Raw genomic sequence first — 27,487 nt, 5'->3', positions numbered from 1 at the left:
TTAGAAACCTCTAAAAGTGAAAAATAGCCTAATATAATCTTTATATAAAATACAATTGCTAAGAAACACACTGCAGAATGAGAACTTCTATTTACAGTATTTTGGGGAAAAAAAAGAATCTCAAGAAAATACATTATCTAAATTATCATTTTTTGATCATCATAGTCAACAATTACAATAGCAACAAAGCAATGAGCATTTACTCTATGCACTACTAAGTCTCTTATATTAACATCTCATTTAATCCTTATGAACACCTTGCAAGATAAATGTTATTGTATCTATCCTAGAAACTACTAATCAGGCTCAGGGGGATCAACTAATTTGCCAAAAGTCATAAAGTAAGTCACAACACCAGGATTTGAACGCAATTTGTTCAACTTTGTACATTGGACTAATTCACTGTACCGCCATCCTGTTTTTTTGAACCACATTTAAGCATTTTCCAACCGACAATATCAGTATAAATACAAGTTAGGATTACCTTATTACTACACCTCCAAACCCTTATATTGATTGTAAAATCCCATTCTCTACAAGGGGAAAAATAAAACAAAAAAGCTACCTGCTTAGAGTCTCAGATCTTAACTGCCAGAAGACTGGAATATGGGCTATTTATATTCTGAATTCTAACTATGAGGAAACAGACTTCTAGCATACATACCTAGGACAGATGAAGATGACCCCAGTATTTCAGCTACTATGCACACAAGGTTAGTGGAACTGTGTTAGAATTAGAGCTAGACTTAGCACCAGAAGTATCTTAAAGGGGGTAAAAAAATACAAGACCTGCTGGAGACAGGCATCAGTTTAGCACAACTGATGAACAGAAAGTGCTGAGATCCTTGTACTTTTGTGGTGAAGGAAGGTTGTAACTGAGCAAAATGGGTTGACAGGCGAGTGTGTTGGGGGTAGGGAAGTGTCCTAACTCTGGGAGACCTTAATTTGCAGATGAAGTTTAAAACGGACTCCACAGGTGACAGGGCCTTCAAGTCACCTCTTCAAGAGGTACATGGCTTAACGTTTGCATGGCTTGTATTCGTTTCCAAAGTCACTTCCCCTTATTTATTAAATCATTTGCTTTTCACAAAGAGCATGGTCATGTTTATAATCGAGTTGCAAAGACATGAACGTGGTTTTAAAATTCAACTGACCTAGACTGGAGACAGGAGGATAAAGTTATATCTGATACATGCTTTCTCCCACGTATCACATATTATCCGCTGACGCCCACAACACTGGAAGGCAGGCAGGCCAAAGACTAGTAGCCCCATTTTTCAGATCTAGAAACCGAGGCTGCGGAAAACGGGTTACAAAAGATCACAAGTCCAGAAAGTGACAGACCTGAGACTCGTCTCAGGACATTAGTCTCCAAACCCTGTGCTTCTTTCCTTTCTCAACTCTGAGAGGCGGCTTTATTGAGTAAAGAAAACTTTTAATAATCGGACTTGGGGGTTTCCGAGGGCCGCCCAACAAACCAGGAAGTACATCCTCCCGTTCAGACAGCTCACTCCCAGCTCATGCCCATAGCCCGGGGCTCCTGGACAGCCGAGCGGACTCCCTCAAAATGCTCGCAGCCGGGAAATCGCCAGCAGCCCCGGGGTCTTCTCGGGGCGGCCTCTGAGGCCCACAGCCCCGTTGACCCCTGGGGGGATCGCCACGGACCCGCTCAGTACCTGTTGAAACCCGGGAAAGGAATGTCCTCTCCGCAGAGAGTATTTGGGAAGAGGCCCCAAAGCGGGCGCTCAGCCTCTAGCACAGCAAAAGGGCCTCGGGAGGATCCCTGCAACCCAGGGCCCGCAGGGGTCGAAGGGCGGCAGCTTCCCAGTAACCTCCGCCCCCGACGGAGACCCGCCCCGTGAGTCACGTGAGGGGAAAAAAATACCGGTAACTAACAAAAAGAGAAAGGAAGTCTTGTCCAAAGTGTGTGGGGAGAAGTGGGAGCGACCAGCCCCAGCTAAAGGTGTAGAGGCAGGAAAGGACAGGGACGTGGGGCTGCTCGTTACCGGGCGCGCCGTCGCTCTCCGCTTCCGCCACCTCCACGAAGCTCTTGCTCTTCCGCTCGCGCCGCTGGGGCGCGCGCCAGGCCTCGACTCCTCCCCCCACCCGCGCCGCGGGGCCTTCTGGGGGCTGTAGTCCCTCCAGGCCGGGGCTGCGCAGGCTGCCTCCCGGTCACGTGGGGGGAGGGCTGGCAGAGCTGCAAGGGCGAAAAGAGGTTTGCGCTTCCGTCTGCTCAACCCTCTGGGCTTCGCTTTAGCTATAAACGTGCTCAGACGTCCTCCCGTCCCGCTCTTACACCGTCCCGCTCTTACACCATCCCGCCTTTTCCGTTAACGGCCAAGTTTTTTTGAAAAAGGCAATATAATCCGTCGTCTCCACTTCCTCCTTCGTGCTCTGCCGTGTAGGTTCTGCTCCCGAAGAAAATGGCAATGTGGCCATCATTATCTTAATTGCCAAACTCACGTGAGGAATTTCCAGGTCTTCTAACTTAACCTTTAGACGCCATTTGAGGCTGTTGGACATTCTTCATCATTTATTTTCTATGTCACTCTCTGGATTTTCTTTCTTCCTCTCGCCATCCTTCTCAGTCTCCTTCAAGAATTCTTTTTCTAAACCATCTCTTAACTATTAGTAGTGTTCTCCAGAGTTCCTGGCAATGAAGTGAAAGGTGCAGGCCGAGAAACCTGAGCTTCCCAACGTCATAAACAACCGCATTTCATCCATGTCCCACAGGCATCTCAAATGTAGCAATTTGTGAAGCAAACCACCCATCCCCTATTGACTAATATTCACTCCAACTTCCAACCTACATTTCTCCTTCTCTTGCTTCCTCTTCCACCCATGCCCACACGGTCACCAAATTTTGTGGAGTCTATCTCCCAAGTATCTCTTGACTCTGCTCACTCCTCACGACCACTGCCAGGGATTTAACTCAGACCTGCATTATTTCTTGCATTGGCTTCCTTACTGGTCTCAGCACCTCAGAACCTCTAGTCCTCCCTACTGCTGTCTGGCCCAGTTATGCAAATGGAAAATTTAATCATGTCACACTTTTGGTAATATCCCCTAGAGGATCCACTTGATTGAATTTGGGAAGAGGTATGGAGGTGAATCCCTTCCGTAGCTTTTATAAAATGAGAATGCCAGCCGCACTACTCCCCGCCCTCCCTATCCTGTATTGTGGTTGGGAGGTTCAAAGAAAGGAGACTTATAACAGATCTTATTTTAGGGTAGATGCGCATAGGCAAACTTCAAAGGTTCCCCAGGTGATTGAATCACTTAACAAGGGTGTTTTTTATTGACTACACCAGGCATTATTCTGGGTACTGAGAAAATACTAGTAAACAAGACAGTCCCTGCCCTTGTGGAGTTTACATTCTCTTGGAAGAGACAGATTTTAATCAAATGATTACATGCCAAAAACAAAACCAACAATAATAACAACGAAAAACACAATTACCAGCTGCGATAAGAATTGTACAGGAAAAACAATCAGTCCCTTTCCCTTTCTTTCTGACACCTGCTCCAGCCCAGGGTGGGAATCCTCAGCCTATCAAACAAAACCTGTCAGGAGCTAATCTCCTTCCATTCCCTCCCACATACATCTAGATTTACCAGACTGCCTGATCACACTTGCTCGCTCACCTTTGCAAAAGCTGTCCCTCTGTTTGGAAAACCCTTTCCCTTCTCCCTGTGCTAACTTCTACCCTGTCTAATTCTCCTCTGTTGGACTAACAGCAAACCCAACAGAACACCAGCCACATGGAAGGATTTTCTGAGGATTGAACGGAGTCAGCTGATAACTCTTAGGCAAACAGGGGAGCCAGGAACAGTTGAATGTGGGCTACTGGGCGCAGGGCTACGTTAGCCAATTTAGAAGCACAGGGCCTGAGCCAACACCCATCCTTCAAAACACAGATCACGTGTCATCTCTTCCAGGAAGTGTTTGCCGAGTTCCGCCAAGATGAAATACTGCCTCTTTCCTGGGTATTCATTGCATCCATGCCAACCTCTCTTCCAGTGAAACACTAGACCCAGATCACACCAGGTTTGAAGAGCCAACAGTTAAATATTCGGGAATTTTCCAAGTCAGTTTCTAAAGCATTGGAAGCTTGAAATCAGCAGTGATGGGAGTATTTACACCACCATGGAAATAAGCAAATGACAAATGAGGGCCTTTGGGTTTTGTTTTGTTTTGTTTTCCTTTTTGGAGAGCCAGTTTGCCAGCACATCACTGCCTTTATCATCTCATGCATCTCTACATTGTATCGTGGTGATTACTCCCCTATTACATGAATCCCTTGTAACAGCTTCACTTAGCAAATTTTTATTGTTATTTATTACTATGCACCAGAAACTAGCAAGATGCTGAAGGGATGGGTATACAGCGGAGAACAAAAAAGCCTGGTCCCTACTGTGAAGGAGCTTGCAATCTAGCAGATTAGACAGAAAATAAACAAAGACCTCTACAAATTGAGCTGGGCTGCTTTGTGACAAAACATCCTGGCAATGAATGGTAGTGGACAGAGAATACTACACTACTTTAACAAGGTGCTCCAGGGACGCCTCTCTGAGGAGACGATCTTTCTACTGGGCGCCAAAGGGTTAGAAAGAGATGGTCAAGGGGAAAAGTGTTCCAACCAAAGGAATCAGGCTATACACAAGAGAGGTAGGCTGTTTGAAGGACAGAATGGTCAGTTTTACTGGGATGGTGTAATGATTAATTGTATTTGTCAACTTGACTGGGCCACAGGGTGCCTAGATTAAACATTATTTCCAGTTGTGTCTTCAAGGATGTTTCTGGTGAGATTAGCATTTGTTGGACTCAGTAGATTATTCCCTTCTTCAGTGTGGTCAGGCATCATCCCATCTACTAAATCCCTGAATAAAACAAAAATCTGGGGAAGGGAGGATTCATTCCCTCCTTGCCTGTCTGTTGAACTGAGGCCTTGGTCAGTTGGTCTTCACCTACCCTTGGACTGGGATTCACACCATTAGCTCCCCTGGTTCTCAGGCCTTTGGACTCAGACTAGAATTACACCAGCAGCTTTCCTGGGTCTCCAGCTTGCTGAGGGCAGTTTGTGAGACTTCTCAGTCTCTACAATCATAGGAACCAAGTCCTCACAATATAAAAAATATATAAATCTCTTCTATATATACGTATAAGTGTACATATACATAAAAAACATTAGTGGGAGATCTATATCTCCTGTTTATATACACATATTTCCATAAATAGGAAATACAAATACAGATGATATATAGTTAGATAGATGGATATCCTATTGGTTCCTAATTCTCTGGAGAACCCTGACTAATTGTGGGTTGAGTGATCCAGACTACAAGATGAGGTCGTTGGAACCAGGTATGCATAGCCTTGAGGCCACAGTGAGGACCCTGGGTTAAATTATAAACACAAAAAGGTTCAAACAAGGGGATGATGTTAGCCGATTCATGTTTTGATACAATCACTCTTGGTTTTGTTTGGAGGCCCACAATAGAAGTGGGAGCCCACTTGTTGCTATAGTCTAGGTGAGAAATCATGAAATGAAATGCTGGCAGTCAAACAAAATGGGTGGATTGGACAGCTATTTTGCAGACTGAGTCAACAGGATTTGCCGATGGATTGAATGTAGGGGACAATGGGCTGGTGAAGAGAAGCGAGGACCCAGGGACAGAGATTGCTCACATTCATCTCCATATCCTCAACCTCTAGAATGGGCCTGGTTCGTAGTAGGTGTTCAATAACCGCACGTTGAACAATTTTATCCATTCTACATGCTAAGCTCTGTGCCCTATCAATGTCACATTGCTTCGTACAGGGCCTCTCTAGCCCATATAGTAACTTTGTGAAAATTAGAAAAAAAAAAAAAAAAAAAAGGTGCCCCTTCCTACAGGTGCACATAGCCCATCACCAGGGTGTACAGATTGATGAACCTGTAGTCTACATTTCAGCCCCCACTTGCTTTCTCAGCTGGCACCCTTGTGGTGTGTGTAGTCTGCACAACCACATACAGCATCTCTGGCTTAACAATCCTGGGAGCTGGTTTTGTGGCATTAAGCCCAGTACTCTTGGAGAGAACTTGGGGTGGAGAGAAAGAAAGCTGCCTGCCTGGGGTCACTGGAGCTGCTGCTGTGACTGAGATTCAAACCTTTGCCCTCTGAATCCCTGTGGGCTCTTTAGCCTTGGAGCCACATTGTCTCTCCCAAATCACTCAGCCCATCAATAAAAGGCTAAATTCAAAATGGTGACTTTGCTTCCTTCAGTTTCTCATGTGTCTGTTACTATTGTTAGACTGTTACACATTTACATAGTATCCAATATGTGCTCAGTGCCTCACAAAATACAATAAAGGAACATGAAACCAAAGGGTCTTGATTTTTTTACGAACAGAATAAATAAGGAATGGCTGGTTTAAAGGGCCCTTAGCTCTTGGATTAAAATGCACTGTGGTGTATTGGTTTAAGGTGATACCGTAAACAATACAGAAAAAAAAATGCCTGTGTGCAAGCTGTTTCTCCTTTGCGTCCAGGACCAGGAGTGGGAGGATACCAGAGCAGCTGGCTTCAGAAATGCAAACTAGGGAAAAGGTCAAGGACCTAAGGAAGAGAAGGAAACACCCGGAGAGGAGAAAAGGATTGTCCCTTCAGTAAATAACAGCACTTAATATATAACAAGTGCTTAACGTGTGCCAGATGTGCTAAGCCCTTTACGTGTCCGGTGTGAGTCAATCTTCACACAACCCTACAAGGTACCTTCTATTATTACTGTTAGGCAGGAAGCTAGGCATGAATGACAGGACGATGGACCTTAGATGTCCTGATGGCGGGCCCCAACCTAGGGGCAGCCCAGGGACCACTCCATTCCACCCCTCTAGCAGTTGGTTGGGGTTACAGCACCTCGGCAGAGGAAGAGTTAAGTTTGTTGGGCTCCTTGCACTTGTGCAGAAACAGCAGCCTTGTTCTTATTTGACCTCTGTCTCTAGAATAGAAATAATGTTGTGGTTTCCTACACCCTGCGGGTATTTTGAGTGCATCTTGGGAAAGGACATGCATGGTTGGCTAATTATTACATAATCCAGGCCTGTCACTCAGATGTTGCCACCCTAGGACCCACCCCCCCCCCCCAAAAAATATTGATATAAGGCCACACCTCGGAGTTCCTAGGGGCCTCTGTCTCTCCTGACTGGCCCACTCCTCCCTTGAAGTTTACTTGAATAAAACTTGGCTCTGCTTTACCTTCATTTCACTGTCCTGTAATTCTTTCCAGTGGCAGCAAAAAGAACCGAGGCTTCTTTCCTTTTCCATCTAACTCTGGGGAACAGCACCATCATCTTACACTGGAGGAAGCTGAGGCCCAAAGCTATGCAGCTAATACGTGACAAATCTGAGGTTTAAACCAAGACAGTCTGGCTCTTGAGTCTGAGCTCTCCAGCACTAAATTACACTGCCTCTCATACAGATGTTCCTGATGCCAGGTCCCTCGTGTCAGTAGCATGACCCTTTGAAGTCCTCGGATATCTGGTTCTCAGACCCAGCGATCCCCTGTTGCCTGTCTGCTCAACATTTAGGGCATGGTCATCTCCAGCCGAGCAGTCCATTTGGACAGTTTGAACAACGCATATGTGAGAAAAATTCTGCTGGGGGTACATTTCACAGTCTCCCTGGAGTTTCAATACCCTCCCAAGAGAATACCATAATTACTCATATGATATGAAAGATAGAAGAGAAAATGTTCTCAGGAGAGAGGGAGTAAATTAGTGTATCCCTTGGAAACGTGGGCCTGATTGGTACCTCCTAACGTCTGAATTCTTTCCTTTGGTGACTTTCAGCCAATAAGTACAGAAGGACCCGAATGTTACTGGGGTTTTGGGTACTTGCCCTCATGACTAGTATCAGTAAATGCTACTACTATCTAGAATTGTATGGATATTAAGCATCAAGTGGAGCAAGGATGAGACTTTTTAGGTAAATAGGAGGGCATGGTGTCAACAGACAGCTCCCACTTCATTCATGAAGAAGAGCAGAATAGCAAACACTGATGTGCAGCAGGGACCCCAAACCCCCAAAGCCTAAGTTAGGAGCCCAGAAAACTCTCCCTCAACTCTTCAGCTCTGATCGAAGCCACCTTACAAAAGGTACGGATGGCAGCAGTTATTGTTTTGGTTGCCTCTCTAGGCTGTGATGTCACAGCATCTGATGCTATTATCCAACTGTGGCTGTGCCAGCACGTGCACACACACACGCACACGCACACACACACACGCACACACAACCTCACAATTAGCTTTCCAGCACCAGGGCTATTCTATCTGCCCCCTGATCTCAAGGTTTGTATGGCTAAACTATCCAATGCCATAGTGCCCACTTGGAGGGAAGGGCTTGGTGACAGCATGCTCATTCTGATTTGAGAACAAGTTGACTACTTAGAGCTATACCTGAGGAATAGTCTAGTAAATTCTGGCCCTTAGAATTTCTACCGTTATACAATATATAACCTTAGATGATTCACTGTACCTCAGTTTCCTCATCTGCGAAATGGAGACCAAACAAAGCTACTACCTCATTGGGTAGTGAGGATTAAGTCATAAAAGGGATGGGAAATGGTTTGGGCTAAACAAGGAGAGGGGCATACGCGTTACACAAAGTTGTGCTCATAAGAGACAGAGATGAGTAGGGAACAAATAGATTTTTTTAATTTCAAAGCTAATTCTTTTTTCCCTTAAGAGAGTGGTAGAGTGTGGAGGTTCCTCAGAAAATTAAAAATAGACCTACCCTATGACGCAGCAATAGCACTGCTAGGAATTTACCCAAGGGATACAGGAGTACTGATGCATAGGGGCACTTGTACCCCAATGTTTATAGCAGCACTCTCAACAATAGCCAAATTATGGAAAGAGCCTAAATGTCCATCAACTGATGAATGGATAAAGAAATTGTGGTTTATATACACAATGGAATACTACGTGGCAATGAGAAAGAATGAAATACGGCCTTTTGTAGCAACGTGGATGGAACTGGAGAGTGTGATGCTAAGTGAAATAAGCCATACAAGAGAAAGACAGATACCCTATGTTTTCACTTTTATGTGGATCCTGAGAAACTTAACAGAAACCCATGGGGGAGGGGAAGGAAAAAAAAAAAAAAAGAGGTTAGAGTGGGAGAGAGCCAAAGCATAAGAGACTTAAAAACTGAGAACAAACTGAGGGTTGAGGGGGGGTGGGAGGGAGGGGAGGGTGGGTGATGGGTAGTGAGGAGGGCACCTTTCGGGATGAGCACTGGGTGTTGTATGGAAACCATTTGGCAATAAACTTCATATATTGAAGAAAAAAAAAAAAAGAGAGAGAGTGGTAGAGGCAAAGCATCCCTTCTTCTATTTCCTTCCCAGTCCCAGACTATTTTCCCATTGCCCCATATCACTCAAAAAAACTGTAATTCCTTATTGATAGCACCCAGGACAGTGCCTTACATATATAGTAAAAACTTGATAGTATTTGTTACACAAATAATCTTTTCTATTCAACAACAGAACATCAAGGATTTGGCTAGGCATGTCACAAAGAATTGCATTCTCAGGGATATCCTAGAATTCAAAATCCAATCCTTTATCTAGGACAGCAGGGCTCGAAACTGGCCCACTTAAGAAGCCCAACTCTGGGCAGAGAGAACTTCTTGTTACTCTCCAAACATCCACATTATTTCACACCTCCCTCCCTTTGCCCATGCTGGCCCCTCTGCCGGAAATGCCCATTCTCTCCTTCCTCCACCTCCATCAGGATCCAACTCACATCACCTCCACAAAACTTCTCTGGACCAAGTCACTTCTGCATCCTCCCCCAGTGAGCTCTCATAGTCCTTGGTCATAATGCTCCCCACCAAATCATAATTAAAGTTTGTCTCTATCCCACGAGAGTGAGTACCTTAATCAATACGGTGGATGGCACACGGGTCCCACACTACTTCATTGGATGAACTGGTTTTCTCTGTCCTTTAAGGCTGGGAGTAGAAAGCCAAGGGTAAAACCAGACAAAATCAAGTGACCAACAAATTCAGCTCACACTCCCGTTCCTCGAGAACACTTTAGCTGACAACCTCCTGCCCCCAATTCCTTTACCTCCAGAAATAATCTTGCAAAGCATATGATGAATTGCCTGGGAGTAAGCAGAACTTCTCAAAGAGTAATTCTCCTTAACTAGGTCCCTATTACCCACCCTCAGGCTGGTTCGTCGTAGTTAAAGATTTCTGAAGTGGAATATCCTGGGTTTAAATCCTAACTTTAGCAATTACTAGCTGTGCAACTTTAAGCAAGTTACTTAATCTTTCTGTGCCCCAGTTTGGAGATGCACACAGTGATAATAATAGTAGTGACATCACAGGAGGTGGACAGGGGGTGTGGGAACTAAATGATATGCACCCAGCTTTGGGCACATAAAAAGGGCTCCATAAGCAGTAGCTGGTTTGTAAGCAATCTACTCTTAAAGATGACAACCCCATTCTATTTAAACCTTCAGAAGGCTGGGTTTGTTCCAGGACATCCTGGGCAGGGAGGGGGTGTTGGGGCCACTCTGGAGTTCTGTCTGGAGGCTGAGACAACTGGTGTCATCGACCTTTGATTCTAATCTGGATCCATCACTCATCAACCATGGCCCTAGCCTGAGTAGCTTCGCTTCCCAAAGCCTGAGGTCCCCAGTAGGGCCAGCAGTACTGAGCTGTCTCACAAGGGGGTGCTGAAAAGATCAATTCATGTTAGCAAAGTGCTTTGGAAATGTAACATGCTAAATATTAATGGGTCTCTCTGAATGTCGGGAAATGTGCAATCTGAACTCTGCTCAGGGCAAGCTGAAGGTGGGGAGAGCAATTCTGGGCAGCTGATGGCCACATCCTTGGTCTAACTGGGAGGTGGTGCTGAGGAAGGAGTGAGTGCAGCGAGCGTCTGGGGGCTGGGCAGGGCTGTGGGATGGCAACTCTGGAAGGAAGGATGTTCTGAGGAAGCAACCGATTACAAATAGACAGAAACCTAGGGTACGTTTGGGGCAAACCCAGAAAAGCCTTCGGGCTCTCCTTACAAAAAGCAAACACAAGCTCACTGCTTGCTCTTCTCTCTCTCACTCTCCAGTTTGGGAGAGGACGGCACTGTGAGGATGTCAGCCATCTGAGTTCTTATCGTGCTCTCAACCTCCAAACCCCATGGGTAGGGTGATAAATAGGAATTTTTTTTTTTACCTTAGCCAGAACTCTCAATCTGAAATCTTTACTGGAATCAGACATCAGGCTCTCTCTGCCTGTGCCATCGCCAAACAGCTCTGGCCTTAGGACACTGCTCAACTGTCTCCTCTTCCAGGAAGACTTCTTGGACCCAACGAGGTTGAGCTGAGAGCTCCTCGCTGGGGCTTGGGTATGGCCTGTGCTTCCTCCTACAAGTGCAGCTTACGGTGCAGTGCCCTGACGCTGTCAGAACCCTGCCTACCACCTCTTGCCACCATCATCTCTTACACGCCCATGGCTTCCTGCTGCCTGTGGCCACATATGCGCTCTGCCAGAGGGCAAAGCGAGCCAGAAGGGGGGAGTTAATGGACAAATACTCCAGATTCTCACCCTCAGATGGGATGACACTGAAACAGCTTCTGCACTAGCTCTGAGAAATCCCAAAGTGACTGAGCCCCAATCATTCGCAGCCATAACCTGCTCATCAACACACCCTGTCCTGGCTTCCTTTCCTTCCCTGTCTCAGCTGCTCACTCCTCTCCTGGTACTTCCAGGGATCCCCGCCGGGGACTGCTTCTGGGGCACCCAACTGGGTACACTGAACTTACACCACTCTGTGAGCGTTACCTGTTTGTACCTGTCTTGCTCACTAGACATAAGTGACTTAAGGGAAGAGACTGGTCTGCTTCCTCTTTCTATCCTCAATGTTTTGCACTCTGCCTGGAACATAAGTGCTCAGTAAATATTTGTTGAATGAATGAATGAATGAATGGGTCAAGTATTGGGTCAAAGGATAATATTAATAATATTACCTGGTGCTTACTAAGCTCTTCCCTCACTATTCTCAATATGAGGTCAGAAACAAGGAATTCTGTCCCAGGGCTTAGAAGGAAAACAAACAACTGTAATAACTGAACTGACCAGATGTGGCCAAATCTTGCTTACACACCCTCATGGTTAGCTTACATCCCAGGCAGGCTGCTCCGGGAGCCCTGCATGGCTCCCACAGCTCTGGCCTCTGGGAATTTATCACATGGGGTATGACAGCAGCTCCTGCTGTATGTAACAGCAAATGCTTCTTCCTCCTCATGCCAATTCGTCAGGCCTCCTCTCTTTTTTCTGTTCTTCACATTAAAAAAAAAAAAACTGGCTGGCTATTTTTCATGAATTTTCTGCAGTGTTGCCTTTCTTCCTCACTTTTTTTTTACTTTCTCAGTGCTAAAAGAAAGGAAAGAACATGAATCTGTAAGAATAGTGTTCAAAAAGCTGAAGCTAGAGAAGGAGCCAGTTGTCCAGGAAAAGCTAAAAGGAGCCAAAAGGACACAATAGCTCTGTTTGGACGAGAACAGTAAGAAAAGGCTGAACTCACTGGTAGTGGAAAATATGGAATGTACAGGTAACAGAGACGAGGAAGTTGAGCTATTCCTTGTTAGTTTTTTCCCCACCTTTCCAGTATTTATGAAGGTATTCAAACAAACTAGAAATCATATGATAATCAATACAAGAATGTATAGAATCCAAACAGAAGGAAAGCCCCTAAACAATTTACAGCAGGGTCACATCACACAAATTCAACTATTGGCATTTGGGAAAAGAGAGAAACAGAGAGAAAATGAGCAAGCAATTACAATTCAAATAGTCTAGCACATTCTGCCTGCCTTTCCACTCACTGAGATCATGTCCCAGTTTGAACATGAGATGGGAGACAATGAAATAATTGTTGATATTAACCGGAATACTTACTGTGTGCCAAGTTGCCGGTCTAAGGACCTTATATACATTAATGAACTTTGTCCCCAGTACAACCCTATGAGGTTATATGAAGTTATAAGCATTATAATTTCATATTATATGAAATGGGATATCCTATTATGCCATTTTACAGATGAAGAAACTAATGCAGGTTGAGTAACTTGCCTATAGTCATATAGCAATAAGTAAGTGATGGAACCGGGATTCAAAAAGAGACAGTCTGGCTCAAGCACTCACAAACGCCTCCCATAGGAAAAGCATGAAACCGATGAGAGTGACTTGGATATTCAGAGATCCATGTTTTTTCATACTGCAGGGCTCCTAATGCAGACAAACCAATTCCTTGGGTGCACAACTAAAGAATCAGTGATTTGTTGCAATGCCAAGGATATTCAAGGAAACTTCCAATGATATGTCACTTTTAGCTTTCTATGCTGACTTGAGAATGTAACCCTCATGCTGGAAGTGAATTCTCTGTGCATGCAATTTGCCTAGGTGCCTAGGCCTAGGTGGAAAATCTCCCAGACAGCTGAAAGAATTTGCAGATCTCAGAGCCACAGTTATAATCTTTGAGAAATCCTGAAAAGTAGGACATACCACACTATTTCAAATGAGAAACTATTTGGGCTCATTTTCAAAGAGATTGTACTTGTTTCTAGAAACTGTAATCAAGTACACAGGATGTTAATATCAACTGCTGCTAGTTTTTTAGAGTAAGTTATCAAGAAGGTTAACTCATTCGCTCACTCCACCAATATTTATTTGCTACCTGTTACATGTCAGGCCCTATTTGTTGCACTAGGGAAAAGACAGGAACAAAACAGACCCATGTCTTCCTATAGCTTCTATTCCACTAGGAGATTGTTAATTAATAAATAAACATGGGGCACCTGGGTGGCTCAGTCAGGTAAGGGACCAACTCTTGGTTTCAGCTCAGGTCCTGATCTCACAGTTCATGAGTTTGAGCCCTGCGTCAGGCTCTGTGCTGACAACGCAGAGCCTGCTTGGGATTCTCTCTCTGCCCATCCCCACTCATGCTGTCTCTGTCTCTCTCAAAATAAATAAATAAACATTAACAAATAAATAAACAAACAAACATAATTTTGGGTAGTAATAAATGTTATTCAGGAAATAAGGCAGGGTGGAAGGATGGCGGGAGGTGTGTTTTAAGTCTCTCAGCACAACTGGCAATGGAACAGAGACTGAATGAAGTGAGGAGACAAGCCACAGGGAGGCCTGAGGGAATGCACACCGCTGAGAGCCCCCTAAGACAGGAACCCGGGGGTTTAAGGGACAGCAAGGAGGTCAGTGTGACCAGAGCAGAAAAGTGGAAGAGGTCACATGGGCAGTGAAAGGTGGCCTGGTGCCCAGCCATGCTGGGTCCTACAGGTCACTGTGAGGACCTCAGCCTGACTTCTGAGCATGACAGGAAGCCATGGATGGTTTTGAGCAGGACAGTAATGCCATCTGATTTGGTTTTTGAAGAGATAACTCTGGCTGTTGTGTAGACACAAGAACAAGGCATCTCTGCTCTCTTCGTTGGAAGTAACATTTCCTTTGTACATCCACAATATTTAGCCCATGCTTGTTAGCCTTGGTTTTTGTGATTTCTGGGTGTGTGTCTTCCGCTACCCCCACAAGAGTGGCGTTTCCTTGGAGAGAAAAATCTAAGTTTACTTGTCCTTGTCCTTTGGCCTTGACTGCCCCCCCACCCCTGGAGCACTCAGGTCCACTGGCACACGTACACCCATGCGCACACAATGCCTAGAATATTGCTGAGCAAATGAAACCCTCAATAACTCTGAAAAATGACTAACAGGACAAGGAGGCAGGTTTCAACTGAAAAGGAGGAACTCTTGAACAGAGGAGTCAAAAAAATGGAATGGCCTGCCTTCAAAGATCACAGTTTTCTCTTAGAGAAGATACTCAAGACCTCCGCCGTGTGTAGGGCATGGTGTAGCCTGGCAATTGAATCATCAGATGGGTGATCATGCTTTTTAAGTATCTTCAGAAATCTGAGCTTTTATAATTGTAAGAATAATTGTTAAATCCTGAAAATTAACAGGAGTTGGTCCATGGAAGAGTCTGCATGATTCACCCCAAACAAGTTGTGCTTGGAGACACCTTGATGTGCCTTGTCAACTTGGCGAACTCCTTTTCATCGATCAAGCCTTTACCTAAATGTCCCTCTGTGTTGGCTTGTATTCTGTGTGTATTCTGGGCACCACAATTTGAGAGGAAAGTAGACAAATTAGGGCATGACCACAGGAGGTTAACCAGAGAGTGAAGGGTCTGAAAACCAAATTCTGTAAGAAACAGCTAGAAGCACTTAGATTTCCTCTAAGGAAAACAAACTAACAACAACAACAACAACAACAACAAAACAAAACAAAAAAACAACACTAAGGAGGAAGGGAGGAGGTACAGAAGGCACAGACATCTGCAGGTAGTGAAAGGGCTCTCATGTAACAGGGCAGAACCATACTGCGTGCTCTTCATAAGGCAGGCGTAAGGTCAATGGGAAGAATTAAAAGAAGGCAGATTTCTGTCCTGCTTAAAGAAGCCCCTTCTCAACACCTAACCAAGGCCTTTCCTGCAGTAGGAACAGTGTGTTTTAATTGAATGGGAGGTTTAACAGTTCAAGCTATTCAACACCCAAATAGTCTCACAAAGCCTCTAGAGCAGCTTGCAGAGAGCTGTAGAAGGGACACCTACTGGAATGATGTTAGACTGAATTAAATCAGGGGAGGTGGAAAGCTTTTGCATTAAGTCCAGCCATGAATGTTTGGCTGTGGCTGCCTGAAACACTAGTGAGAACATTCTGAGTCTACATCTCTGCTCAGCAAGCATGTGGATGTCAATGGGCAATGTCTGCTGTAGAGGAGTAGGGAATGGCGGCAAGAATGCCAGCCATAAGAACAAAGGGCTCTTTCGACCCTTCAATTGTATGTTCCTCTGTCGCTATATGCTCGTGTATTGGGTCCTCGGTGGCCCGAGTACAAATGCAAGTATGAAATTCAATAAAGCGTCCTCCAGTCTCCCAAATGGGTACACATGGTTGTATTCTGCAAAGTCAGCATGAAGCCCCCATCCATGAGCTCCATGGCTTTCAGATCTGCTCAGAGACCTGGGGCAGGTGGCATTGATTCTGTTTGTTTCCTTAGAAAGAACAGTATTGATCTACCGCACCGTGAAACCTGCTCCTGGGTCGCCTGGTTCCAACAAGCAATTCCCTTGTCTTTGGCAGCCATTTCAAAGTCCCCTAGACACTCTACTTCTATTTGGCTCAGCCTCCAGCTAACAGTCTCCTTGTGCTGGGCACCACCAAGCCGCCCCCAGTTTCGTCAGTACGTAAAACTACTATTTTTCCACCTTCCAACAAAGCCACATCGAACACCTGCCTCTTCAGTGCCAGGAAGGGCACCGAGCACGTGGCATATGGTTGGCTCCAAATCTCAGTCTCATGTAGATAACAGATAAACAGATAAATCACCAACTCTGACGTAGGCAACTCTGGCAAACAAAAGTGAAACTGTGGCTGGGCGATGGCAGAGGAGGGAGGCCATGCTCTGCCAGAGGAGAGGGCTGGGGTGGCCAGCTGCTGCTGGGAGTGCCTTGATGGAGGCTCCGAAGAGGAGGGAGGTGGGTCTAGGAGAATGAGTAAAGATCTCTCCTAAAGTAACTAGTTCAATGTTACAGTTTGGAAGTCATCTCGAACGACCCGACAAGAGTTCCAAAGATTGGTCAACAAAGTGTGAAATCAGGGCCAGGGCCAGGCTGTTGTGAGGAAGATAAAGTTTGGCATTTCCCTTCCTCCTGGATCCTCTCTGCCTCAACCTGGACACACTTCTTCAGGCCCAGGAAACCATCCCTTCCTCTACCTCAGCCTACACCAGAAGAGGGCGCTCTGAGGCCTCACGCGATGTTGAAGGTCCCCTTCAAACACAGGGCTTGCCCACTAGGGCTGTGCTTGGGCCGAACCTCAAGGGAATGTTGCCAAACTCCAGAACACTCAGGCTCCCATCAGAACTGATCTTCCCCACCATGTTTCTGGCAGCATTATTCGCAATAACCAAAAAGTAGAAGCAACCAAGTGCACACCAAATGTGGTATAAACACATGGAATATTATATATTCATATAAACATATATAATGTTATAGTGGAATGTTAACAAACCTTAAAAAGGAAGGAAAATCTGACACACGCTACATGAGAGACCCTTGAGCAGTGAAATAAGTCAATCCCAAAAGGACAAATACTGTACGATTTCCCTTACGTGAGTAGTCAGATTCATAGAAACAGAAAGCAGAATGCTGGTTGCCAGGGCTGAGGTGGGGCGGGGGGGGGGGGAGAACAGAAAGTTGTTGTTTAATGTTTACAGAGGTTCAGTTTTGCAAGACAAAAAAGTTCTGGAGATTGGTTACACCACAGTGGGAACGTACCATATTGCTACTGAACTATATGCTTAAAATGGCTAATATGGTAAACTTTATGCTTTGTGTATTTTACCGCAATTCAACATTTTTTAAATTATAAATACAAAATGAAACCAAAAAAATTGCAAAACTCCCCCAATCTTCCTGTGGTGGGATCCTCCAGAACTGAGCACAAGCTTCTGGAGGGAGCTGGCCTCACATCTCACTGTCTCTGATCCTGTGATCTCTGCCAAGAGAGATGCTATTTCAGCCAACAAACTGATCGTTCGAAATGGACGATAACAGGACAATGTGATACTTCTCCCAGATAGTGCACCGTAACTGGAATCTTCTGGAAATCATTCCTGGAAGCCAAGGGTCGTATGGAGCAGAGAACACTTAGGAGCTGCAGTAGTCCTTGCAGAGAGAGGTTTGGGGGACCTCACTGGACTGGAAGCTCTGTGAGAGAAAGCTGGTGCTTTTCATCACTGTTGTCAAAATTCAGGAGGAAAAAAAAAATAGAATTAAAACCAACGAATCACCAAAGTAGTGATTAGTAAAAGTTGGTTGTGCACATACCAAAAAGTCACTTTGCAAACTGGGAGCGCTCAAACCAAAACATGGAACGGGGCTCAGGGGAATATCATTATAAAGCAGCATATATGGTGAGAAAGCAGTGACTGCTTATTCTTCACAGCGATTAATTATAATATTAGAATTTTCTTACATGATAGGGAGTTGGTCAGTGGTTACCTCACATCAACCTTGGGAAACAGTTTAAATTTTGCTTATAATTTTCAGAGGCATAAGCAAGAAATGACCCAGGTCAAGCTCGTCTTGCAAAATAAACTAAATTAAGCCCAGTTTGTATGACTGAAGTGGTGTTGTCTGCTTAGGGAATTTTCAAAGCTGGTCTGCATTCAATTTTTATTTTAACATTTCTTCCCTTTTGGTCACGCTCTCAGGCAGCTGACCAACCCGTGGAATGCTGTTCTCGCTTACCACTGCTGATGTAGCCAGATCGAAGAGTTACACCTTCAGTGTTCCCACTGAGTTGTCAGGACAGAGGGCCATGTAGTCACTGTCTTCATTATTTGTGGTTATTTTTGATTTCGTCCCGTTCTCTGAATCTGATGGATACCGTTTGGCATTTGAGTGGCTGCCGGCAGGCATCTAAAACCCTCACGAGTATATCACGCGCCAGAGAGGTTAAGATGATGACTGTAAGAATAACAGCCAAGGATTGAGAAATTCCCCAGAGTAGAGATTCCCCAAAAGAGCCAAGGTTTAACCAGTTATATAACGCAAACAGGTTATAATTTTTTTTAAGTTATTTACATAAGCACAAAATGATAATGCTAGTAAACACGCATCCTCATGACTACTCAGGACAGCATGAACATGAGGGTGTTTCCTTTCAGGAGGTGCTATTGTTGGTGACCTTCTAATTAAGTTAGACCTCTACATGATGTGAGCAATCAGGTGACTTAATGAGAGGCATTTCTACAGAAACATAAGAAAAACAAAGGTTAATAGTTTGGGAAAATTATAAATTCAGCTTCTGAGTTTGGATCACAGCCAGTTGAGAAGATGTCTAGATGTCGGGTTCTAAGCATCTTCCGGTGGAGCGAGGGCAGGCAGCGGCAATCTGACAAATTTTTCTGGTTTGCAGTGTGAATGTCTCTGGTGATCTTTCTGAGTGGCCACACAGCCACAGGCATGAAAATTGTCCACACGTGAGCTGTTGCAGTGGTTTCCCTGAAGTTTACATCAAATTGTCCAGCTTCAGCTTGCATGGCTTTGGAAAAGGGCGATGTTAGTTTCATAGTGATTCCAAGTCCAAAGAATGGGAGAAGATTGGAAATGTTTGTTTGGAGAGTTCTAGCCAAATATTAGAGGAAACTGGAAGAATTCATAATCCTGTCCAGCTTATAGCTAGAAAACAAAACCTCAAAGACAATTAGCAGCAATCAAATCTGATATCCACAAAGGCACATTACTGAAACATAATTTTTCTCTCTATAATCATCCCCATTTCTACCAATGATAGCCATAGTAAGGCTAATTTGTTTGCAAATGAACTCTAGTTTCAATAAATTTGGCCTGATTATTTACTTAAGTGCAGCAAGAATAGTGATTGAACATAGAGGCTCTTTTAAATCTGCTTTGCTGGAACTTTTCATAAGGAATCTCAGATTGGACTTTCAAAAGCTTCACAAGGCTTGGAAGCCAAGCCAAGGACTTGTCCAATTGTGTCTTGTAACAAGGAGAATAGATTCTTACTGAAGTTATGCAAATACATATACTGTCATTAAAAAAAGAATATTTAAAAAGAGTTTCAGAATTCTGGAGGGATCAGAGAAGGAGAAAAACAGAAATGTTTCAACCTTCATTGCAAAAATACACTTTATCAAATTGCTGTAAGGTATAGAAAGCTTAAAGAGAGGAGGAAAAATGTCCTTTAACTCGGAAAACACTATATTAAAGAACTAGCATAATACCTGAGGAGGGCACTTGTCGGGATGAGCACTAGGTGTTGTATATAAGCAATGCACCACAGGACTCTACTCCTAAAACCAAGAGCACACTTTACACACTGTATGTGAGCCAATTTGACAATAAATTATATTTTAAAAAAAAGAACTAGAATGTTTTGAACGAAGTCATAAAAATTATAATCATGTTCATCAGTTCATTCAATGTTATACAATTAATTCTCATTTTTGCCTCATCTTGGGTCAGCAGCTTTATGAATCAATCTGTTTTCCATAAAAGTTTTAGAAATTCTTACCAAGTTTAGTGTTATGATCTTAAAGTTATCAAAAACCTACCTTTTAGAATACTCATCAGGGGCTTTTCCATGGATCTTTTTGAACATGAAGCGTTTTTGCAGGAACACTTTGCAAAAGCCTCAGAGAAAAGCTGTCTGTATATGGCAAAAGACTTAAAAATGGCCGTGGTGAAAGATCTGATGAGAGTTCACATATACACACACACACCAAAAGGATGTAATTGGCAACTAAATTTGGTTGTTTTTGTGATGTACAATATTTTAAGATAGTAGCTGGAGTTATCATTAAAAACATTATACTAGGATATGTCAGATTTTTAAGAATTTCATACTAATATAGGGGTGCCTGGGTGGCTCAGTTGGTTAAGCATCCAACTCTTGATTTTGGCTCAGGTAGGTCATGATCTCGTGGGTCATGGGATTGAGCCCCAAGTTGTGTTCCATGCTGATAGCATAGACCCTGCTTGGGGCTTTCTCTCTCCCTTTCTCTCTGCCCCTCCCCCCATAAATAAAATTTTTAAAAAAGGTTAAAATTTTTTTTCATACAAATATATATCTAAAGAAAGTTTGACATCACTTCCTATTTGACAATGCTTCCCATGCAATTTGACATACACAAAAAGTTACATGGTTGTAAAAAACAGTTCTTTTGATAGAGAAGACTAATTTTTCTTAAGTAATCGAAAACCTGATAAAGACAAAACATAGTCTTTGTTTTCTAGGCAGATGACATTAAAGGTGAACAAACTTCGCTTACAATTTTTTTTTATTAAGAGTAGACAATCGAAAAGTTTGTGATTTTAACAAAGAGAAAATCAATTCTGATTTTTCACCAGCGTACTTTTTTTTTTTTTTACAGTTTATTTATTTATTTATTTTGGAGGGATGGAGGGGCAGAGAGAGAGGGGGAGAGAAAGAGGATTTCCCAGCAGGCTCCACACTGTCAGCACGGTGGAGCCTGATGCAGGGCTCAAACTCACCAACCGGGAGATCATGACCTGAGCCAAAATCAAGAGACGGAGCCACCCTGGTGCCCCTACCAGTGTACTTTAGATATTAAAATTCTCCTTTTCTTTTTAACTCAAATCTTTTCCAATCCTATTTGACTACACCTAAAATTCCTTTCTCAATGTTCTTTTTCCATAAACCATCTATAACTTTCTATATTCATTCAGCTTTTCCCCTGTCTTTTCCCTTCTTATTCTAGAACAAACATTTTACTTTAGGACAAAAGTACTCTGTTTAAAAAAAAAAAATTCCTATGTCCTCCATATCTTTCCTTACCCAAAACAAAACAAACAAATAAACAAAACATATTCTATTTTCCTTACCTATTTGCCTATATAGTCATTTTCTTTCACCCTATCTCTAGTGGTTTTAATTACTTATATTATTAGAACTCTTAATTATGAGAACCCTTAGTTCCTAGTGAACACTAAGAAGTAAGCAATTGTGGACTGGCAAATTTATAAATACATTTCATAATCTGTGGGAGTATATTTTCTTCAGAGTAAATTTTTCAATGTGGCACAAAACATGTTTATTAATGGGCCCCAATAGCTTTTGTCTCTATGTAAAAGAAATTTTCAAGCTAAAAGTAGATAAACTTATATTTAGCATTTAATGTTTATCATCTTTGGAAATAATTTAGATATTTAATGAATATTCATTATTTAGTTTAACTTAGTATGAACATTCATTTTATTTACAGCCATTTAAATTACTTGTTTTCAACAATTATTCTTTAATTACATATTAAACAGCTAACCATCACCTTAAGTTATTTTTCTTATTGAATTTTTTTAGTGTTTATTTATTTTTGAGACAGAGAGATCACCAAGAAGGAGGGGCAGAAAGAGGCAGGGGACAGAGGATCTGAAGCGGCCTCTGCACTGACAGCAGGGAGCCTGATGTGGGGCTCAAACTCAGGAACTGCAAGTTCACAACCTGAGCCAAAGTCCAAAGTTCAACCGACTGAGCCACCCAGGAGCCCCTTTCTTGTTTACAAATTTTGAAGACACGCCTGCTTTTATTAAACCAACAAATTCAAACTAGCTTTTATTTATCAAACATCCCAGATTGTGTGAACTTAAAAAACATTTAGGTTTGGGGTATTTGGGTGGCTCAGTCAAAGTATCAGACTCTTGATTTCAGCTCAGGTCCTGATCTCACGGGTTGTGAGATCCAGCCCCGTGTTGGGCTCTGCGCTGACAGTGAGGAGCCTGTTAGGGATTCTCTCTCTCCCTCTCTCTGCCCCTCCTTTCTTCTCTCTCTCTCTCTCTCCCTCTCTCAAAATAAATAAACTGAAAAAAAATTTTTTTAGGTTACTTCCTATATTTCTGAGACTATGTTTGATGTATATAAATGCTTGATTTTCTTGAAGTCAATTAGATGGAGCTCTTTACAAATTAATTTTTGGAATACCATCCAGAAGTAGGAAAATATCACATATCTATAATATATATACATGGACATACATCAACATACAAACAGATCTCATAGCTGTTGTTTAAAAATTTTTTTAACCATGTCTCAGATAAAAAACTTAAAAGAATAATTGTATTCGAATTACATTTCTGGCAGAGGGACTAAGTTAAGGCTACTTATTCCAATGGCCAAAGAGTTTTCACTAAAGATTTTTTACTTGCATGCTGTCAAGACCCACTTAGAGCTGTTTGTGGAGTCAGTTAATCTTTTAGAAGCTTCTGCAAACCAATCAAAGAATGCATTTCATTGTTTCTGAGACGTTTGGAATCTCTCTTTTAAGGATGCCCTTTAAGATAAACTTATCTAAGTTAAAGTTTCCCCAAAGTGGCCACTACAGTTCCAAAAGTTCACCCATTTTCCAAAAAGGCACAAGATTTTGGTTCATAGACCACGTGGAACCCGTCTTTACCTTTAGGTTTCCTAAAATGTCTTAACTATGAAGGGTCCTAGTTTTCAACAGCAGTTCCAAAACACAGAGAGTCACGTGCCCCCACCCTTTTAAACAGAATAGGGTGACTTACCAAGACACTTCCACAAATAAAATCACAATATAGTCCGAGAGCTCCAAACACAAAGAAAGTGGAGCTTGGATCCAAGAGAGACTGACCCTCAAATTCTGGGGTCGCAAAAAAGCTGGGGGCTCAGCAGGCTCTGTGGGCACCGGCACCTGTTTGCTCACCGGTCTCCGAGTCATCAGGCGTCTTCTCTGAATTCAACTTCTCACACCATGAAATGTCAAAAGTTCAGAAATAACAGCAGCAATACCGATGACTCACCAAAGTAGTCATTAGTAGAAGTTGAGTGTGCACACACCAAAAAAGGCAGTTTGTAAACTGGGAGCACTCAAGCCAAAACATGCAATGGGGCTCAGAGGTCTATTGTTAGAAAGCACATATACAGCGAGAAAGCGGTCACTGCTTATTCTTCACAATGATTGGTTATAATGTTAGAATTTCCTTACATGATAGGGAATTGGTCAGCAGTCACCTCATAACAACCTTGGGAAGCAGCTTCAGTTTTGCTTATAGTTTTCAGAGGCATTACCACGCAATGACCCAGGTCAAGTTAGTCTCACAAAATAAGCTAAATTAAGCTTTGTTTTTATGACCAAACTGCTTTTGTCTGTTGAGGGAATTTTCAAAGCTGGTCTCCATTTGTTTTTTATTTTAACACTGCTTTACCCCAGACCTTGGCCCTGAGCCTGGGGCTTAGAGACACTCAAAATGGTTTTATTTTTCCCAATAACAGTGAATGAAGCTGGGCCTCTTGAATAACACAAAGCAGGCAGTTTTAAGCATCAAGCACCTTATGGGAAAGGATGTATTTTCTCCTTGTTCACGAAACAAGTTTTGTCTGCTGACATCCCTTCCTTTAGACGGACTGTGTCTCCCTCATTCCTGCGGTTGGTCAACCACTGCATCCTTCACCATGGGCCACAGGGGTGGGCATATGACTCTGGTCGAGTCAACTATAGCACTATATCCTTTGGACCCACTGTCTGGTCCATATGTGGGTAAAGGACCCAAGTAGGGTCAATAAGAATCCTTCCATGGGATCTGCATGCAGATGCAAAGATAGGTTGTGAGTCCTTTTGGCTCATAAGAAGGAGTCATCCTTCCCACCAACTAGACAGATCCGGCCTCAGAAGGAAGCCACAGAAGCAGGGCCCGAAGCTGGAGAAAAGGAGATAGCATGCCAACTTCGGTATTTTAACCCCTGGATGCAGCAGTGCTTAAACCCAGACCCACTCTAGAACATTTCATTTATGGGAGTCGATAAATTCTTTTTTTTTTTTCCTTTAAGCTTGTTTGAGTTGGGCTTATAGACCTTGCAGCAAAGAATCCTGACAAATACAGTCTGTTCATTTCAGTTTGTGTGTTTCCCATATGTATTTCACCTTATCACATTGACTATTTTTAAGAGCCCACAAAATGTATTCTGCACATCTTTGTACGCAGGGCACCAAGACCCAGCATACAAATCAGGAGGGAAAGATTTAGAAAAGCTTGTGTTTGTCCTAAGGGACATTCTAATACAAGTGAAGGGTTAGGAGAAGGAAAGAATTTCATTTAACCAGTATTTTTAAATTATCTGCTATGTACCAGATGTTTTCACAAGTAATTGTAGTTCATCATCCCCAACCCTGAAAATAAGGTAGTCATATATGTACTTTACAGATAAAATCATAGTTCAGAGAGGTTAAACAACTTGCCCGAACTACCCAGCTATTAAGAGATAGAGAAAGCTTTCAAACTCAGGCCTCTAATTCCAAGCTCAGTGGCCTTGCCACGGCACAAGCCTGCCTCTTAGACAGGAGATAAGACAAGCTCAGTGCCAGGATAAGGAAAATAGAGGAATTCATTCATTGATCCATTCAAAAAATTCTTATTCAGTGTCTGTTATTCACTAATGTCTGTGAAAATCCTTATTAAACCAGGATATACTACATACATGCAAAATATTATCAACATGTGCAAGTCCCCACACTAGGCACGATAGAAGGGGGGAATACAAATGAATAAAGCAGCCTTTTGCTCAGGGGCATACGATAAAGTAGACCTAGAAACACCACATGGCAAAGTATGATTAATGGCATAAGACAGGTTCAAAGTGCTTTGAGAGTTCTGAGCAGGAAATGTTCACATCTGATTGAGGGAGCCGGAAAGACTTCATCAAAAAACAAGTGTATTAGGTAAGTGCAAATGAATGTAGTGCTAATGATGTGTTTACCCAGATGCCAATGGGATTTTGGAAAGAATGGGAAATAAAAATGAAAAAGAAAAGGAAGAAGGAAGGAAGGGAGAGAGAGAGAAAGGAGGGAGGGTGGGAGGGAGAGTGGAGGGAGGGAAGATGGGGGAGGGGAAGGGAAGAGAAGGGAAGAAAGGAAAAGGAGAAAAGAAAGGGAGAGACGCAAGGAGGGAGGAGAAAGGAGGTGAGCAAGCATAGGGGCATGCAGGGGCAGCATGGCCGCGGGGCTGTGGCCTAGGTAGCAGGCCGCGGAATGGGTGTTCTAACCTTTTGTTCCACAGACACTTTGTTAGCGCAAGCAGGCCTCTGGATTACTCACTCATCCATTTTACTTATCACTGCAAAATAATTTAAATTATTACTTAATCCGGTAACCCCCACATCTTAGATCAGAAGAAATCTTGTGATTGCAAAACTCTAGAGGTTTTTAACTTGAGTAGGAACAAGAACCACCGGGGGAGCTTGCTCAAATGCAGACCCCTAGGCCTTCTCTCCAAAGATTCATTTTCAATAGTACTAGTTTGAGTCTCGGGAATTTTTTTTTTTTAATCTAAATCCAAGTCAGTTAACATATAGTATAATAATGGTTTCAGGAGAAGAATTTAGTGATTCATTACTTATATATAACACCCAGTGCTCATCCCAACAAGTGCCCTCCTTAATGCCCATCACCCATTTAGCCCATCACCCCACCCAACACCCCTCCAGCAATCCTCAGTTTGTTCTCTGTATTTAAGAGTCTCTTATGGTTTGTCTCCCTCTCTGTTTTTATCTTATTTTTCCTTCCTCTTCCCTATGTTATCTGTTTTGTTTCTTAAATTCCACGTATGAGGGAAATCATATGATATTTGTCTTTCTCTGACTTATTTCGCTTAGCACAATACATTCTAGTTCTACCCACATTGTTGCAAATGGCAAGATTTCATTTTTTGATTGCCCAGTAATATTCCATTGTATAATATACCACATCTTCTTTATCCATTCGTCAGTTGATGGACATTTGGGCTCTTTCCATAATTTGGCTATTGTTGATAGTGCTGCTATAAACATTGGGATGCATTGTGCCCCTTCAAGTCAGCATTTTTGTGTCCTTTGGATAAATGCTAGAAGTGCAATTGCTGGGTCATAGGGTAGTTCTATTTTTAATTTTTGAGGAATCTCCATACTGTTTTCCAGAGTGGCTGCACCAGTTTGCATTCCTACCAGCAGTGCAAAAGTGTTCCCCTTTCTCCACATCCTTGTCAACATCTGCTGTTTCCTGAGTTGTTTATTCTGACAGGTATGAGGTAGTATCTCATTGTGGTTTTGATTCGTATTTGCTTGATGACGAGTGATGTTGATCTTTTCATGTGTCTGTGCCATCTGGATGAACAGGTGTCTGTTCATGTCTTTTGTCCATTTCTTCCCTGGATTATTTGGTTTTTGGGTGTTGAGTTTGAGAAATTCTTTATAGATTGCGAATACTAACGCTTTATCCAATATGTCATTTGCAAATATCTTCTCCCATTTTATCCATTGCATTTTAGTCTTGTTGGTTGTTTCCTTTGCTGTGTAGAAGCTTTTTATCTTGATGAGGTCCCAATACTTCATTTTGTTTTTGTTTCCCTTGCCTCTGGAGACATGTCTAGTAAGAAGTTGCTCTGGCCAAGGTCAAAGAGCTTTTTGCTTGTTTTCTCCTCTAGTATTTTGATGGTTTCCTGTCTCACATTTAGGTCTTTCATTCATGTTGAATATATTTTTGTGTATGGTGTAAGAAAGTGGTCCAGTTTCATTCTTAAAATAGTCACTTAGGTGAATCTGATGCAAGTGCTCTGAGGCCCGCATTTCGAGAAACACTGAAGCCTAACTCTATTGTTTCACAGGCAAAGGAGTCCCAGAGAGGTCAAAAGACTTGTTCAAGGTCACACAGCTAGATTAGTGAAAGATCTAGGCCCAGAACTCAGGTCTATGGACTCCTAGTCCATTGTTGTTGTTGTTGTTGTTTCCCCCGCTAGCATTACTAGCTATACACCTCAGGGTTTGCCCTACGTATTGATAATGTAGGAAGGTAGATCAGCCCTCAGCTTCCAGGAACATCCATATGGACCA

At 43.0% G+C, this 27,487-nt stretch overlaps 2 protein-coding genes and 1 long non-coding RNA gene across 6 annotated transcripts in view; all 3 read right to left on the bottom strand.

Annotated features, from left to right (window-relative positions):
- R3HCC1L (R3H domain and coiled-coil containing 1 like) overlaps window positions 1-2,084 on the bottom strand; it is a 109,093-nt gene extending 107,009 nt beyond the window's left edge. The window contains exon 1 of one of the 2 annotated variants that reach the window (XM_007080155.3): window positions 2,007-2,084. The gene's annotated coding sequence lies outside the window, so the exon portion shown is untranslated. Of the gene's footprint in view, window positions 1-1,676; window positions 1,818-2,006 lie in introns of those variants that run through there. The other variant, XM_007080154.3, reaches the window with a different exon arrangement.
- LOC122231889 lies at window positions 1,219-2,523 on the bottom strand. Of its 2 annotated transcripts, XM_042960660.1 has the most exons (3): window positions 2,313-2,523; window positions 1,897-2,197; window positions 1,219-1,296 (listed from the first exon to the last, which is right to left on the bottom strand). In XM_042960660.1, exons 1-3 carry the CDS (start codon window positions 2,521-2,523, stop codon window positions 1,284-1,286), a joined length of 525 nt encoding a protein of 174 aa, XP_042816594.1. In that variant the 3' UTR covers window positions 1,219-1,283. The 2 variants fall into 2 exon arrangements, with proteins under 2 accessions (XP_042816594.1, XP_042816593.1); XM_042960659.1 differs by lacking the exon at window positions 1,219-1,296 and having other exon boundaries at window positions 1,746-2,197.
- Window positions 2,524-17,330: 14,807 nt separating this feature from the next.
- On the bottom strand, window positions 17,331-23,485 carry LOC122231873. Of its 2 annotated transcripts, XR_006209145.1 has the most exons (5): window positions 23,173-23,485; window positions 20,205-20,341; window positions 18,712-19,308; window positions 18,376-18,594; window positions 17,331-17,861 (listed from the first exon to the last, which is right to left on the bottom strand). It is a non-coding gene; the product is annotated as an uncharacterized LOC122231873 (long non-coding RNA). The 2 variants fall into 2 exon arrangements; XR_006209146.1 differs by lacking the exon at window positions 18,712-19,308.
- Between the last annotated feature and the right edge of the window lie 4,002 nt (window positions 23,486-27,487).

Source organism: Panthera tigris, chromosome D2, assembly GCF_018350195.1.
Source record: "Panthera tigris isolate Pti1 chromosome D2, P.tigris_Pti1_mat1.1, whole genome shotgun sequence".
In the NCBI taxonomy this organism is placed as follows: domain Eukaryota; kingdom Metazoa; phylum Chordata; class Mammalia; order Carnivora; family Felidae; genus Panthera; species Panthera tigris.
This window is presented reverse-complemented; position numbering and strand designations above follow the sequence as displayed.

Bases quoted from the DNA above. Each gene is read 5' to 3' on its own strand.
- LOC122231889 (XM_042960659.1), bottom strand. From the start codon at position 2,523: ATGTCCAACAGCCTCAAATGGCGTCTAAAGGTTAAGTTAGAAGACCTG. The intron at 2,198-2,312 runs GTAAGAGCGGGA...TCGCCCTTGCAG, and splicing joins AACGGAAAAGGCGGGATGGT to CTCTGCCAGCCCTCCCCCCA.